The sequence below is a fragment of the Schistocerca piceifrons genome, chromosome X (genome assembly GCF_021461385.2).
Source record: "Schistocerca piceifrons isolate TAMUIC-IGC-003096 chromosome X, iqSchPice1.1, whole genome shotgun sequence".
NCBI lineage: Eukaryota > Metazoa > Arthropoda > Insecta > Orthoptera > Acrididae > Schistocerca > Schistocerca piceifrons.
The window spans coordinates 24185735-24202382 of record NC_060149.1 but is presented as its reverse complement, the minus strand read 5'-3'; the positions used below and the strand labels follow the sequence as shown (position 1 = coordinate 24202382).

Genomic DNA, 16648 nt, shown 5'->3' with positions numbered 1-16648 from the left:
TGAAATAGTGGCCAGGTTCCAGGTTGTACGTTGGCAGGCAAACATTCCGGAATTGTTTCATATATCTGCAGGTAAGCGGACATTTGTGTCCGTGGATAGTCTTATGGATGTACCTAAATTTGAGATGTTAGATTCCCGCCACACTTATTGCACATGTTTATATTTCACGTTTTTTTATGTAATCGCCCGCAAGTTTACTGGAAAGCAAAGAGATATCGGGCAAAGTGGTTTCATAGAGTTTCTCTCACAAATGCAGATATTAAAATGGGGGAGTACCTTCACGTCAAACTAGTTGGATCTTGCTTAACTGGGAAATGAAAGGCGGCCGCGGTGGCCTAGCGGTTCTAGCCACTTCAGTCCGGAACCGCTCGACTGCTACGGTCGCAGGTTCGAATCCTGCCTCGGGCATGGATGTGTGTGATGTCCTTAGGTTAGTTAGGTTTAAGTAGTTCTAAGTTCTAGGGGACTGATGACTTCAGATGTTAAGTCCCATAGTGCTCAGAGCCATTTGAACCATTTTTGAGAAATGAAGCCCGAGAGAAATGCATGTCTTGTTGACATAAAGTCAAAGTCAATTTTTGAAGCGACGTTTATACAGATTTATAATAACTTTGTAACTGCAGTGTAACGGTTGTGTCAGCACATCAAAACGAAATGTATCTCTCAGTGCTTATAGCCAGGACACTAATTGTTGTGTTTCGTTCGTCTACAGTTCTTCACGCACTGAGTTATGAAGCGGCCGTTGCATTTATTAACATAGTAGAGAAATACTGATACATATGACGGGAAATTATAAGTTGGGTTGTGATCTGTGCGTGAAGCATCACGAAATTTACCACTTAGGTGGCTTTGATTGTGTAATTTTTTGTCTGCAGTGTTAAATGACTGCTCACAAGCGTGATATAAGTTAGAAATCTCAAACCTCAATTCGTTCTCCAGTGTTAGACCAGAAGAGCAGCCTTTACGCAAATGATATTAACATTTTCTGCAGGTTTTTTAATCTTAGAGATCGATGATGCTATCTATCATACGAACTGAAATACTTGCTGCTGGAATGAAATGAGCTGGCGATGTGATACGCTAAATATCGATCGATGAGGATGATATATTAAATGGCTCCATAGCAAGACACCGGAATTCAAAGTCGACCTAACCTATTAACGGCACCCTTCCTTGTGCACACTTGACAACACAAAAAATGGCCAGAGCCGAAATTTATACTATCCGCTAATTTATGCAGGGGCCTATCACGATGGAGAGTCTACAGAACTGTTTATAAAAGTAGCTGGGAATGCTCTTATAGAGTTTTGACTACAGATTCTTGTCTACCTGTGAGTGTTGTGTTGCCAGATTGTCATTATTTCACATCCATTTTCAGTAAAAAAAAAAAAAAAAAATGTACACAGTGAAAGTTTGTTGCAGACATGTTTGTATCATAGTTATGCAAGGAATAGCTCTGTGAAGTCAAATAAACAAACTTTTGTTTCATTGTGCCGTTTTATTTGCCTTGTTTGCTATCCTGCGTTCTACATTGGTGCATTTGTGAAAGATGCATTACGTCTTCAGTCTAGCAGAAAATCGAAGGGCCCCAAACATAAGCAATGCCCTCAAGTAGAATAAAACTAGAAGGAAGCAAGAAGAAGCAGGTAGCGTGTTACCTATCCATGACTCCTGTTCCTCAGTGATGGGAGGGTTTCCGATCCCTTGCTTCATGACGGGCAGTGCAACTGCTGAGAATCCGAGACTCATGGCTGGCGCCAGGCAAGCGAAGTTGGCCACGAGTCCGGCTCCAACCTGCAACACATTAAGTGAGGTCATATCAGAACACTTAAATACCAGGATACACCACTATACGACAGCAGCATTCAACTTTTGTCGAAATTCATTCAGAACGAATGTTGCTGTCGTATACGAATAGTTAACCGATTAACCAACAGAAAGGCTTTAAATTTGACTTAAAATGTGAAAAAAAGTTTAGCAAGTGAAAGCGGCAGAGCTTCATTTGATGCATTAGTTTAGTGAGAAAATTCTCAAACTTAAAATTATAAGGCGTGCTTCAAAATGACACGGAAATAGGGATGTAAACGGAGCAGGCAGACAAATCTTACGACATATTCGTTTCGCTATATCAACTGCTTTTTATATCATAAGAATGGCTTCTGTTATATTGTACATATAAGCAGACTGCTAGTGCACTGCTTTAGATGGCGAGATTATCCTGAAATATAAAGCACAATAAAAAGACAATTGAACCATACATACAATGTTGATCGTCATAGAGCTGTAAGGCAGGGTATTTTCTTTCTTAATGAAGACATTTTTACAGAGCTCCAAATGTAAAAGACGTTGAACTCATGCTTGTGAGGAGTGAAGTCCATATCCCCACCTGGCTGTCATGATTTATGTTTCCTGTGGTTTGTGTACTTCCACTGAGGCTGTTTCTGTCCATATCATCATTCTGATATCGCGATAGTAGGATGATTCGCGCACATATGCGTTGATGTTTGCTCTCTTCAGGTGTAAGGGATTTGGTTGTCATGTGCGGCACTAAATCGCGTCTCGTCAGAGAACAAACCAAGGAATTTCAGTATACCTACGTGCATGATGATTTGCAGCCCATTTCGTTCGGAAACTACGGTGGCGTAGGAATACATTAGTCTATGTCCTTAGATGTCACTATCACGAAGACGACTGAGGAAACTATGAAGTTAATCTGTGTCCCATTTCTGTTTGCAAGGCTCTCTTTAGCTGAGATGTATGCTGGAGCCTCTGTGATGCACGACTGTGGGAAATTTATGATTTCCTCTTCATTAAAAGAATATACGCTGGATGTGGATGCCCTTTACACTTTATTTTTACAATTAATACGCATAAACTGAACACTTGTATAAAATCAACAGCACAACGCAAACATAGAACCAAACTCGACTATCAAAGAACAAAGATAACGTACACCTTTACAAAAGCACCTTAAATTTTAATGCTCACACTGCTTCGACTTGTGTTGGTCTTATTATCTGACGTCGCCACATCAGCTCGCCTTATTTTTATGTTCTGAGGGACGAAGCTTGGAAAAACAAATGTTCTTCGATTTGAATCGAGGCACTTCACATTACGTGGATGAGGTCTGTGAGAAAAACCAGGAGCCCCTGAATGTGCGGAGAGCGACGAGAGATGTGCCTAACAGCCTGCGAAAAAATGAGGGTGGATTTGCAATAGGGGAAGTAGGAGGGGCTGAGACTGACCGAGGCACTTGTGGCACCCTCGGGATCGCTTCAGTATCTCAATGTCCGTTTACATTTAGGACGAAGGTTTTGTCCGAACGGTGTAAGACTTTAAAAGGGCCCCTATATCACGGGAAGAGCGGAGGCTTGACAGCCTGTCCCTCAGCCAGACAAAAGTGTATGTACGTACATCTTTGTGACAGGAAAATAGTTTTTGTGCCGTGACGCACAGGGTTCTGAGACGAAAGAAACTGCATATGCCATTGCAGCTCATGTAAGAAGAGTTCAAAGTCTCCGATATGAAGGTCAGGAAGAGGGACGGGGGAAAAGAAATTCACCTGGGACCCTCTGCATCTTTCCGTATACAGGCTGGGCCGAAGAGCACTCAATATCCTCTTTTACAGCTGTACGAAGGGCTAGGTGGCGTCAGACCAAGAAACAGAATAGCGCGTCAGGGCCGCCTTCAAAGTACAGTGTAGGCACTCTGCCATCCCGACTGGTGGGATACGAAAGTGACTACATCAGCACAGACGCATTATCTCGTCAAACAAAAGGCACTCAAATTGCCTACCTCTGTCAGCAGTAATAATCTGAGGGATGCCAAATCGTGAAAACAAAGCCTGGGCGACGATGGAAGCAGTTATATCTGCGACCGGAACAGTCTCAGGCTACCTTGTGAATCTATTTATTATTGTCATTGTCACTAGGTAGTGGAAGCTACGAGGGGGGGGGGGGGGGGGCGGGCGGGAGGGAGCCTGCAGTATCCAAGTATGTATGAAAATCTCCCTGAAGGGGAGGTGAAAGGAGAGATAGGAACAGAAACATGGCGAGAAAATTTTTGAAGATTGACATCTGTGATAATACTTCGCCCACTGCCGACAATCCCTTAGCAGCCCGGCCCAAACGACCGAATTAGCCACTAATTTAGCGCTACCTTTAATGCCCGAATGAGACAAGTTGTGAATAATGTCAAAAATAGGGCGACCCATTTAACGTTATTGCAAGGCGTGTCACACCATACCTTTCGGCGAGAACATTACACAGGAAGGAGTTCAAGATGAAAATCACTTGATGATGGATCCTGCTGACATTGAAGAAGCAAGAGATCCAAATCCTGACCAACAGCCAGGGCGTCCCAATCAATGGCTGCAAACGATGCACAATCGCGAGAAAAACAATCGACGACGACGTTGCCCTGGCCGGATATGTCAACTGTAAATTGTGCAATGAAATTTGCCTGCCGACATTGACGCGGAACAACACAAACATAGAACTAAACTCGACTATCAAAGAACAAAGGTAACATACACTTTTACAAAAGATTCTTAAACTTTAATGCTCACGCTGTTTCCATTTGTGTCGGTCTTACTATTTGACGCTGCCTCACGACAATCAGTGTACACCTCTTGCCTGGTCCATGTCTGCAGGAAACAGTATTGTGTTTGTGGGTCCGCTATGATGGAAAACACTTTGTTTTTTACATCTAAACTTAACTGCAGCGCTATTTCGCCAGCACAAATGTTTTCACTTTCTATTCCTCACATTTGACTGAATTTTTACAAGAAGTGTTTCCCCATTCAGTATGCCACTTGACTGGTCTCGATTTATTTGGTTGCTAGTGTGATGCTTCATATTACACAAACACTGCAGCTGCACGGTCCATTGTTATTGTACAGGCTAACAATTATTAAACTATATGAAAAAAACGTAAATTAGGTACAAACTACGCCGTGCACACACTATATTTAACATGTAAACGTCACTACAGGAATTAGGATTTAGATTCTGACATGTTCGACATGCCTTGCCATCATTGGTGACGATGTGGCGTAGACGACCAGCTGAAGCGTCGGAACATCGATGCAGTCGATGAGCTCCTGAGTGGCTGTTTTCGATGGGGTCAAGCTCCGTCTTGCATGAATCACATCTTATCGAAATCAGAATCACTTTGGATAATGCGAATGAAACCATCTTCCAAAACCTTCACGTACTGTTCGGTAGGCACGGTGCCATCAAGGAATATCGCAGCGATTATTCCGTGGATGGACATTGCACAGCCGGCCGGGGTGGCCGAGCGGTTCTAGGCGCTACAGTCTGGAACTGCGCGACAGCTACGGTCGCAGGTTCGAATCCTGTCTCGGGCATGGATGTGTGTGATGTCCTTAGGTTAGTTAGATTTAAGTAGTTCTAAGTTCTAGGGGAGTGATGACAGAAGTTGAGCCATTTTTTGACATTGCATACCAACAGTCATCCGTTGAAGGTGAAGAGACTTCTCAATCGCGAAATGTGGATCCTCAGTCCCCCAAATGCCCCAATTTTGCTTGCTGATGAACCCATCCAAATGAAAGTGGGCTTCATCGCTAAAATAAACAATAATGCACATACTAAATCCAATCATGCTCCACGACCTGCCTTGTAGTTTGAATGTCCTAACGCAAACCGTTCGGAAGTTACGACATTTTATTTCGTGTAGTTCAGTAACTGTCACAGTGTAAATTTACATAAGCTGTGGCGTAGGTACAACAAGCAAGAGTTTTGCATCAAGGTGAACCCACAAATTCGATCTTATCTATGTTTTTTTTTTTATATTCGTGGACGAACATGACTTAATCTACGTACAACTTCCTTGCCCGAAAGCGAGTCTACGGTCGTGGAACAACACTTTGGGATGCTACAAAAGCGTTTCCTACCTCCAGTTGTGGCTGACCAGCCTCTGCCTTGCCAGGTGTTCGACATGCCAGAAATTCCAACAAACAATGTTGTTGCGACGTTGCTCAGTAGTTACTGGTTTCGAGATGTTTACCGGTACCGAACCTGAGTGATACTCTTCTTATCACTAATGTATTTTTTGATGGGACGGCCTTGTTCCTCTTCCTGTAGTAATAGTTAGCAGTTGGGGTCGAACGTGTCCGAGAGATAACATTCTCTCCAGGGCGTTTAAGGATTTTTCGATGGATCCCCTAATTGTATTAATCTACGCACATAAGCTGCTGTCATTCAGGAAACACTAACAGTAGTTTATCTTTCTCCACCTCCAGTACAGACATCCTCCTGGAAAGTAAGGGTAGTTTTCTGGCGCAGAATTTTGGATGAGATGGGACTATCGAGTCACCTTTGCGTACCTACTGCAGTATTGCTGAAGGAGTTGTGAGGTAACGGGCGAGTTGTGGCGCCCTGAAAATATTCTAAGTTCTGAGTTGGCGTGGCCGAGCTCGGGGCCTTTCAGCGGGTCTTGGCCCAGCAGCCACCACATGGTGCTGAACGGTAGCTTAAAAACCTCGTGATGCCGCACAAAGGCCGGTCCATCGAGTACGTGGCTGGGAATTCCTCGGTGACGCTGTGCGCCGGGAGGCCCAAAGATGGCGGACTTTGTGAAACCTTAATGGCAGACATTTCACAGTTCGTATAGAAATTAATAGTAGCCAGATGAATCGTGATACCTCAAAAAGAAACATGTACATTACTATTATCTGCACGACGATTATGATGGTGTAATCAGATTTTCAATATCTTTATTAGTTTAAAGCTTAGTATCTGACAGTAAATTATACAAGTAACACCCAGCAACGAATTTCTAAAATTTAAACGCTTCATCCGTGTTCGTCGATCGACGTGTCTTTAGAAAGCTATTAGTGTACACCTAAATTGGTATGAATAACAGGCATGTAACTTGAATAGTACATGAGTTATTGGATGTCAAATTGACCAATTACTACCGATCGCGTCAGGCCATAAGTACTCCACAGTTACACGGAAAAACGGTAGCAGCATGCTTATGAATATATTTATTCATCTATGTCTTTGTTTATATCTGATGTATACTATTCATGGAGAAATCGGTTAAGTATTTACTGTGTTTAGAAAGCACAGAGACATTAAGCTACTGGCCTACCTATTGTTGCTATTCCTTTGATGTATATTTATTTAAGTTGTTTATGTATTTAATAATGTGTGTGAGAGCGTGTTTATGGTAAAGCCGTAGGAATATTTATTTAATTTCAAGTTATTTAAATGTAAATCCAGTACTTCTAATGTGTTTCATTACGTTTGAGAATGTGTGTTCGCTTGAAGATATGGCGGGAGCGCTCTAGCCAATCACAGAGCTCGTGAATGGTGAGACTGGATGGAAGTGGGAGGAAAGCATGGTTTCCGGAGAGGACGCGAGGGAGTTCTAGGCAGGATGGTACAGGAAACGGGGAGTTCAGAACGGTGCGGCGCGAGGACGAGTCGCACAGAACACGGGAGTGGGTGCTGGGCGCGGACAGTACAGCGCGACGGACGCGCAGTCGGCGGAAAGACGTGGAATGGACCAGTTTGCCCGTGGGCGAGAGAGAGAGAAATATTTTGGAGTGGGAGGAGACCGTGGTTTCCGGAGAGGACGCGAGGGAGTTCTGGGTAGGATGGTACAGGAAACAGGGAGTTCGGAACGGTGCGGCGCGAGGAGGAGTCGCACAGAACACGGGAGCGGGTGCTGTGTGCGGACAGTACAGCGCGACGGACGCGCAGTCGGCGGAAAGACGTGGAATGGAGCAGTTTGCCCGTGGGCGCGAGAGATAGTAATATTTCCAAGTGTCGGCTGGTGCTCTTGTGTGATTTCCGAGGCTTCTACAGTGAAGACGTAGTGTGCGTTTAAGAAGTGAATATCTCGCTAGCTGTGTTGTTGTTCATAACTAGTTACGTGCTGTAGGAGTCTATTGTTTTCCTGTTATTCAACTTATATTTAATTTAATTGCTGGACCATCGACACCAATAAGTGTTTTGCAGAAATACACCTCATTATCAAAAGTACTTCTACTATCGTACTCATCATTCAAAGTCGTTAAGTTAGTACCTTGCAGATTTTATTTAATTGCAATGTTTCATTTATAAATTTATATGTTACTTTCATAATTCGCAATTGCCTTGTGATAGAAACCTTCAACCATTCGATTTATGTGTGTATTCTTATCATATACTGTAGACTAAGCAGTATTTGGCCTGTAATGCGGCAACTACGTATCCCAGCCCCTAGACAACGAAACCAGCCAAAACTTTTAATATTTCACCTCTGAGTCAGAGGGTGCGTAGTTGTTAGAAAGCTCGCACGGTTAACGTAATTTTTCGTGCTTCGTGCTCTCAGTCAAAGCCGATTTGGTCATCTCTGCTGTCTTCAGGAACAGCTTCCCATCCAAAGAGAAAAACAATGCCTTCACCATGTGTGATACAAACAACTATTTTAAATCGAAAGGGAAATCGTTTCCAAGATACCTTAAAAGGTGAAAATGAGGTATAAGAATGTGTAGTTGGAGATAAGAACATAATCATAAATAGTCAACTTAATTGTAATGTCCGAAACTAGACTTGTGGGTAACAAACAGACCAGACCTTTTTGAGAGAGTTCACCTAGAGAGACTGGGATCAGTGACCACGAAACAGTTGCAGTAACAATGATCATGAAGATACAAGGGAAAAGTTAGTAGAAAACTAAGCATGATCAGTAAAATAGATAACGAGGACATTAACGTATTTCTAAGACTTGAGCTAATATTATTATAATATGCGTAGGAGCTGTGATTCAAATTTACATGAACAGTCAAACGAGCAGAATAATTATAGATTGTACAGGCCCCTCTTAGTAAGCAGAAAATATCACGACCATTCTTAAGAATGTGCATATAATAGACAAGAGGTAAAAAAACAAAGCATAAAAAGCAGATAGGCAGATATATTTGAAACAGAGTTGTCTACGTGGATGGCAAAGTACATATGAAGCCTTCAGTAACTACTACAGCAAAATATTATCACATGGCCTGCCTCAAAGCACCAAGAAGTTTTATCTGTATGTTACGGCTGTAGGTGGCATCAGTATCAGTGTCTAGACACTCGTGGACGTGCTAAGAACCGGAACAGAAACGAGAAAAACGAACTTTGATATGTTGAATTCTGCTGCTTGCTGCCATCCTTCAGTAGCCATACTGCTGCTGAGATGAGAGACATGGCAGTCAACACGAATGCTGTAGAAAATGCTTTAAGCTGCAAAAAAGTTCAAAACGTTGAACACCGTCGTCAGCTCAGTCAAGAAATACATATTACAGCAGAGTATTGCAGTATATACTGTACTAAACATAGTGGAGCGTAGCCGGCCGGGGTGGCCGAACGGTTCTAGGCGCTGTAGTCTGGAACCGAACGACAGCTACGGTCGCAGGTTCGAATGCTGCCCCGGACATGGATGTGTGTGATGTTCAAATGGTTCAAATGGCTCTGAGCACTATGGGACTTAACTGCTGAGGTCATCAGTCCCCTAGAACTTAGAGCTACTTAAACCTAACTAAGCTAAGGACATCACACACATCCATGCCCGAGGCAGGATTCGAACTTGCGACCGTAGCGGTCGCGCGGTTCCAGACTGTAACGCCTAGAACCGCTCGGCCACTCCGGCCGGCTGTATGTGATGTCCTTAGGTTAGTTAGGTTTAAGTAGTTCTAATTTCTAGGGGACTGATGACCTCAGAAGTTAAGTCCCATAGTGCTCAGAGCCAGAAATAGTGGAGCGTACGGCCAGCGGTGGTCAAACAGTGTCAGCCATGAACCTCTGCTGTGTCAGAAGAGGACCAAATGGAGTCCCCGTCAAGTTGTACATACCTCAAAAAAAGTTTTGCGTCGCCTCGGTTCCGAGAGTTCCGGAGCGTGTACAGAAAATTGGAATAGAGATCAACATAAACATCGTTTCCGCCCGTTTTATTGCCCATGAAAACCACAAATTACAATGGCTGGCTGTGAGTACTATGGGACTTAACATCTGTGGTCATCAGTCCCTAGAACTTAGAACCACTTAAACCTAACTAACCTAAGGACATCACACACATCCGTGCCCGAGGCAGGATTCGAACCTGCGACCGTAGCGGTCACGCGGTTCCAGACTGAAGCGCCTAGAACCGCACGGCCACACCGGCCGGCACAAATTACATGTTGTACCACCATACAGCGAGACCTTCAGAGGTGGTGGTCCAGATTGCTGTACACAGCGGTACCTATGATACCCAGTAGCATGCCCTCTTCTATTGCTGCATGTCTGTCTTCGCCGTGGCATACTATCCACAAGTTCATCAAGGCGCTGTTGGTCCAGATTGTCCCACTCCTCAATGGGGATTCGGCATAGATCTCTCAGAGTGCTTAGTGGGTCACGTCGCCCATAAACAGCACTTTTCAATCTATCCCAGGTATGAAACTTCTTGGCAGATTAAAACTTTGTGCCGGACCGAAACTCAAACTGGAGACCTTTGCCTTTCGCGGCAAGGTTCGCAGGAGAGCTTCTGTAAAGTTTGGAAGGTAGGAGACGAGGTACTGGCAGAAATAAAGCTGTGAGGACAGGGCGTGAGTTTTGCTTGGGTAGCTCAGATGGTAGAGCATTTGCCGGCGAAAGGCAAAGGTTCCGAGTTCGAGTCTCGGTCCGGCACACAGTTTTAATCTGCCAGGAAGTTTCATATCAGTGCACACTCCGCTGCAGAGTGAAAATCTCATTCTGGTATCCTAGGCATGTTTGATAGCGTTCATGTCTGTAGAACATGGTGGCCACTCTAGTCGAGCGATGTCGATATCCTGAAGGACGTCATTCAAAAGATATGCACAAGGGGGGCGCGAATTGTCGTCCATGAGGACGAATGCCTCGCCAATATGCTGCTGATATGGTGGCACTATGGATGGCATTCACGTATCATAAAGCCGTGACGGCGCCTTCCATGACCACCAGCGGCTTATGTCGGCCCCACATAAAGCCACTCCAAAACAGCAGGCAACCTCCAGCTCGCTGCACTCACTGGGCATTGTGTCTAAGGCGTTCAGCCTCACCAGGTTGTCTCCAAACATGTCTCCGATGATTGTCTGGCTGAAGGCACATGCGACATTCGTCGGCGAAGAGAACGTGGTGCCTATCCTGATCGGTCCATTCGGCATGTTGTTGCGCACATAGGTACCACGCTACATGGTGTCGGGGTTGCAAAGATGGACCTCGCCATGGACGTTGGAAGTGAAGTTGCGCATCATGCAGCCTATTGCGCACTGTTTGAGTCGTAACAGGATGTCCTGTGGCTGCACTAAAACCATTATTCAATATGATGGCGTTGCTTCAGGGTCCCTCCGGGCCATAATCCATAGGTAGCAGTCAGTAGTGCGACAAAGTTCGTTTCAGTCAATTTGTTAGTGCAGGTTGCCTACATCAGCGGCAGGTATACACTCAGGGGCAAATCATCGTTCACCTTTGATTGACAGGTACTTAACCTATTGTTCTCCTTTGATTGACAGGTACTTAACCTATTGTTCTGCTAAAAGGATCCTTCCTTTTGATTGGCAGGCAATTAACCTATTGTTCCCCCACCCTCCTTCCCCCTCAGGAAACCAATAACCCACCCCCTCCCTCTCCCTGCTACAGGTACACTTTCAGGTCTGAGTTATTAGAATAGCCCCTCTCTCTCTTATCAGTTTGATTGACTCTGTAAGTAAATTGATCAATTAATTAACCTCTCCCCATCTGGTAAACCTCCCTCCCCTCCCACACTCCCTCCCAGAAATTGGCAGGAAAAAGACTCAGTTGATTGGTCATTTGGAGGGAAATCGATTGCTGTGTATGGAATATTGTTTAAACAATTTAGGCAGTGTATGGAATATTGTTTATTTCAACAATTTAGGGGATTCGAGGCAGTGTATGGAATATATGGAAATTGGTGGAGAGGAAGGATATATTGTTTATCTATAAAAAATTCAGTTTGTGGGGGTTGGATTTCTATTGCTCATCATTCTCTGCTGTTTGGAAACATGTAGGTCTTGTAAGAAGTAATTACATGGGTCAAACATGTTGCATAACCTAATGTTTGACACTCTACTCTGGGTGGCTTAACCTAATGTTCGGCCCTTTTTTCAGCACTTAACGTATTGTTCTGTTAAGTGGTTTTCCGTGTCACCCCTATTTCCTTTAACTATTGTCCCGCCTTTGATACCAAATTACGTAATTGGTTATGTCCTCCCACCATTTTGTGGTACACTTTTCGAATTTCACATGCTTTTGAACGCCATTTCTGGCGCATTGTTCCTTGTCACCCATCCCTTAAACTATTGTAATGCACTTTCTCTTTTGGAGAAAGAGTTTTGTGGAAAGGTAACAACTTCTGGGGGTGACTAGCACCAAAACAGTGACCGCGTCATAATTGCAGTATGAGGAGGAATCAGTCGAAACAGACGCAGAGCCATCAGCTATTTTGTCACTGTGACAGCTGAGTTTAAATGTAGAGCTCGTCAATCACCTTGGACAGTAGTTTGGAAACCCTCCACAACACAGCAAAACTTTTCCAGTTTCCGCATGTTGTAACAAACTTTTATTTTAAATCATCCAGTGTGTGTGTGTGGTGTGTTATGGTAGCAGTAATAACAACATGATTTTACACCATGCGACATCTAGTTTTCTGCGAGAGGCCATGGGTCAGAATGTGTTAATGGCAGTTTAGAACCTGGCACAGACCTCGAATTCGTGGCGGAAAAACAAAATGTGTGGCAGTGTACAAAGCGTATAACAGCAAAAAAAAAACAATGTTTCAAACATCAAGACAGGGTCACAGGGAGTGTCTCTTGTGACTTACAGTATAGTCTGCGGGACACGATCATACTCCTACAGTATAGGTGATGAAACTTTAAACTGGTCTGTGCAGTTGATCAATGCATGTATATTTAATAGGATCGTCTCATGTGCTCGATGCCAGCATGCATGCGGTATTTGTTTTCGATATATGGGAGAAGAGAGAATCGGTAAAATTCTTATTGAGTTCTCTATCGGATGAAGTTAGTGGAGCTTTTATAGTTCGTAATTTTTCTCTGTTGGATGGTACAGAATAGCGAAGATAGCATGTGGGGGAGATAGATGTGAATGGGCGCGGATCTGTAGCACTTGTATGTAGTTTGGGGACACACCACAGTGCAGTAGCAAAAATCCTCTTCCTTCTCCCAGTTCCCGTTTCCATTGAATGGTCAAAACACAGTCCTGTCACAGTAATGGAGGTTAGCCTGTTTCTACATGGGTTGCAGAAGGTGGTAGACATAGTTTTCTCCGACTCCTACTCAGTTCCAACTTAAATTGGAACCATCACCAGCGTAAAGCTGCAGAAATGCAGCAGTTAAAAGATGCATAGGGGCTACCTAAAACGAGGCTGGAATTTTATTGTAGCAGATAGGTTCGAGAAAGGTGACTCATTTCAGGATATGAGAGTGCCAGAAATATGATTCATTAGTGGCTGTAATCATTAAAGGACTTCTCCATAGGATCCAACGCAGGTATGTGCTTGAATGGAAAGACTTGATTCCAAATCCCAGACAGCGTTTCTACCTAAAGTGTAGCACTAGAGATCTGAAACACTAGAGTACATTTCTTACGACCTCAATCAGTACATCATATACTACTGTTTGTGATCCTTCTCACTCTACCATCTCCTGTAACCTGGGGATGGGCTATCTACATCTACATCTACATCTATACTCCGCGAGCCACCTTACGGTGTGTGGCGGAGGGTACTTATTGTACCACTATCTGATCCCCCCTTCCCTGTTCCATTCACGAATTGTGCGTGGGAAGAACGACTGCTTGTAAGTCTCCGTATTTGCTCTAATTTCTCGGATCTTTTCGTTGTGATCATTACGCGAGATATATGTGGGCGGTAGTAATATGTTGCCCATCTCTTCCCGGAATGTGCTCTCTCGTAATTTCGATAATAAACCTCTCTGTATTGCGTAACGCCTTTCTTGAAGTGTCCGCCACTGGAGCTTGTTCAGCATCTCCGTAACGCTCTCGCGCTGACTAAATGTCCCCATGACGAATCGCGCTGCTTTTCGCTGGATCATGTCTATCTCTTCTATTAATCCAACCTGGTAAGGGTCCCATACTGATGAGCAATACTCAAGAATCGGACGAACAAGCGTTTTGTAAGCTACTTCTTTCGTCGATGAGTCACATTTTCTTAGAATTCTTCCTATGAATCTCAACCTGGCGCCTGCTTTTCCCACTATTTGTTTTATGTGATCATTCCACTTCAGATCGCTCCGGATAGTAACTCCTAAGTATTTTACGGTCGTTACCGCTTCCAATGATTTACCACCTATGGCATAATCGTACTGGAATGGATTTCTGCCCCTATGTATGCGCATTATATTACATTTATCTACGTTTAGGGAAAGCTGCCAGCTGTCGCACCATGCATTAATCCTCTGCAGGTCCTCCTGGAGTACGTACGAGTCTTCTGATGTTGCTACTTTCTTGTAGACAACCGTGTCATCTGCAAATAGCCTCACGGAGCTACCGATGTTGTCAACTAAGTCATTTATGTATATTGTAAACAATAAAGGTCCTATCACGCTTCCCTGCGGTACTCCCGAAATTACCTCTACATCTGCAGATTTTGAACCGTTAAGAATGACATGTTGTGTTCTTTCTTCTAGGAAATCCTGAATCCAATCACAAACCTGGTCCGATATTCCGTAAGCTCGTATTTTTTTCACTAAACGTAAGTGCGGAACCGTATCAAATGCCTTCCTGAAGTCCAGGAATACGGCATCAATCTCTCGCCAGTGTCTACGGCACTGTGAATTTCTTGGGCAAATAGGGCGAGCTGAGTTTCACATGATCTCTGTTTGCGGAATCCATGTTGGTTATGATGAAGGAGATTTGTATTATCTAAGAACGTCATAATACGAGAACACAAAACATGTTCCATTATTCTACAACAGATTGACGTAAGCGAAATAGGCCTATAATTATTCGCATCTGATTTATGACCCTTCTTGAAAATGGGAACGACCTGCGCTTTCTTCCAGTCGCTAGGTACTTTACGTTCTTCCAGCGATCTACGATAAATTGCTGATAGAAAGGGGGCAAGTTCTTTAGCATAATCACTGTAGAATCTTAAGGGTATCTCGTCTGGTCCGGATGCTTTTCCGCTACTAAGTGATAGCAGTTGTTTTTCAATTCCGATATCGTTTATTTCAATATTTTCCATTTTGGCGTCCGTGCGACGGCTGAAGTCAGGGACCGTGTTACGATTTTCCGCAGTGAAACAGTTTCGGAACACTGAATTCAGTATTTCTGCCTTTCTTCGGTCGTCCTCTGTTTCGGTGCCATCGTGGTCAACGAGTGACTGAATAGGGGATTTAGATCCGCTTACCGATTTTACATATGACCAAAACTTTTTAGGGTTCTTGTTTAGATTGTTTGCCAATGTTTTATGTTCGAATTCGTTGAATGCTTCTCTCATTGCTCTCTTTACGCTCTTTTTCGCTTCGTTCAGCTTTTCCTTATCAGCTATGATTCGACTACTCTTAAACCTATGATGAAGCTTTCTTTGTTTCCGTAGTACCTTTCGTACATGATTGTTATACCACGGTGGATCTTTCCCCTCGCTTTGGACCTTAGTCGGTACGAACTTATCTAAGGCGTACTGGACGATGTTTCTGAATTTTTTCCATTTTTGTTCCACATCCTCTTCCTCAGAAATGAACGTTTGATGGTGGTCACTCAGATATTCTGCGATTTGTGCCCTATCACTCTTGTTAAGCAAATATATTTTCCTTCCTTTCTTGGCATTTCTTATTACACTTGTAGTCATTGATGCAACCACTGACTTATGATCACTGATACCCTCTTCTACATTCACGGAGTCGAAAAGATCCGGTCTATTTGTTGCTATGAGGTCTAAAACGTTAGCTTCACGAGTTGGTTCTCTAACTATCTGCTCGAAGTAATTCTCGGACAAGGCAGTCAGGATAATGTCACAAGAGTCTCTGTCCCTGGCTCCAGTTCTGATTGTGTGACTATCCCATTCTATACCTGGTAGATTGAAGTCTCCCCCTATTACAATAGTATGATCACGAAACTTCTTCACGACGTTCTGCAGGTTCTCTCTGAGGCGCTCAACTACTACGGTTGCTGATGCAGGTGGTCTATAGAAGCATCCGACTATCATATCTGACCCACCTTTGATACTTAACTTAACCCAGATTATTTCACATTCGCATTCGCTAATAACTTCACTGGATATTATTGAATTCTTTACTGCTATAAATACTCCTCCACCATTGGCGTTTATCCTATCCTTGCGGTATATATTCCATTCTGTGTCTAGGATTTCGTTACTGTTCACTTCCGGTTTTAACCAACTTTCCGTTCCTAATACTATATGCGCACTATTTCCTTCAATAAGAGATACTAATTCAGGAACCTTGCCCTGGATACTCCTGCAGTTTACCAATATTACGTTAACTTTTCCTGTTTTTGGTCTCTGAGGACGGACGTTCTTTATCAACGATGATAATGTCCTCTCTGGTAAGCCGTCAGGTATTTTATCGTTTCGCCCAAGGGGGGGTCCCTCTAACGCGCGACGCGAAGGCAATTTCTCGAGAATGTCTCGGGTACAC

At 43.7% G+C, this 16648-nt stretch overlaps 1 protein-coding gene across 1 annotated transcript in view; it reads right to left on the bottom strand.

Annotated features, from left to right (window-relative positions):
- The window catches only part of LOC124721886 (facilitated trehalose transporter Tret1-like), a 353067-nt gene that overhangs the window by 61678 nt on the left and 274741 nt on the right, over positions 1 to 16648 (bottom strand). Inside the window, exon 3 of the mRNA XM_047247038.1 lies at positions 1659 to 1794. Within this exon, the coding sequence (XP_047102994.1) occupies positions 1659 to 1794 (136 nt within the window). The remainder of the gene's footprint in view (positions 1 to 1658; positions 1795 to 16648) is intronic.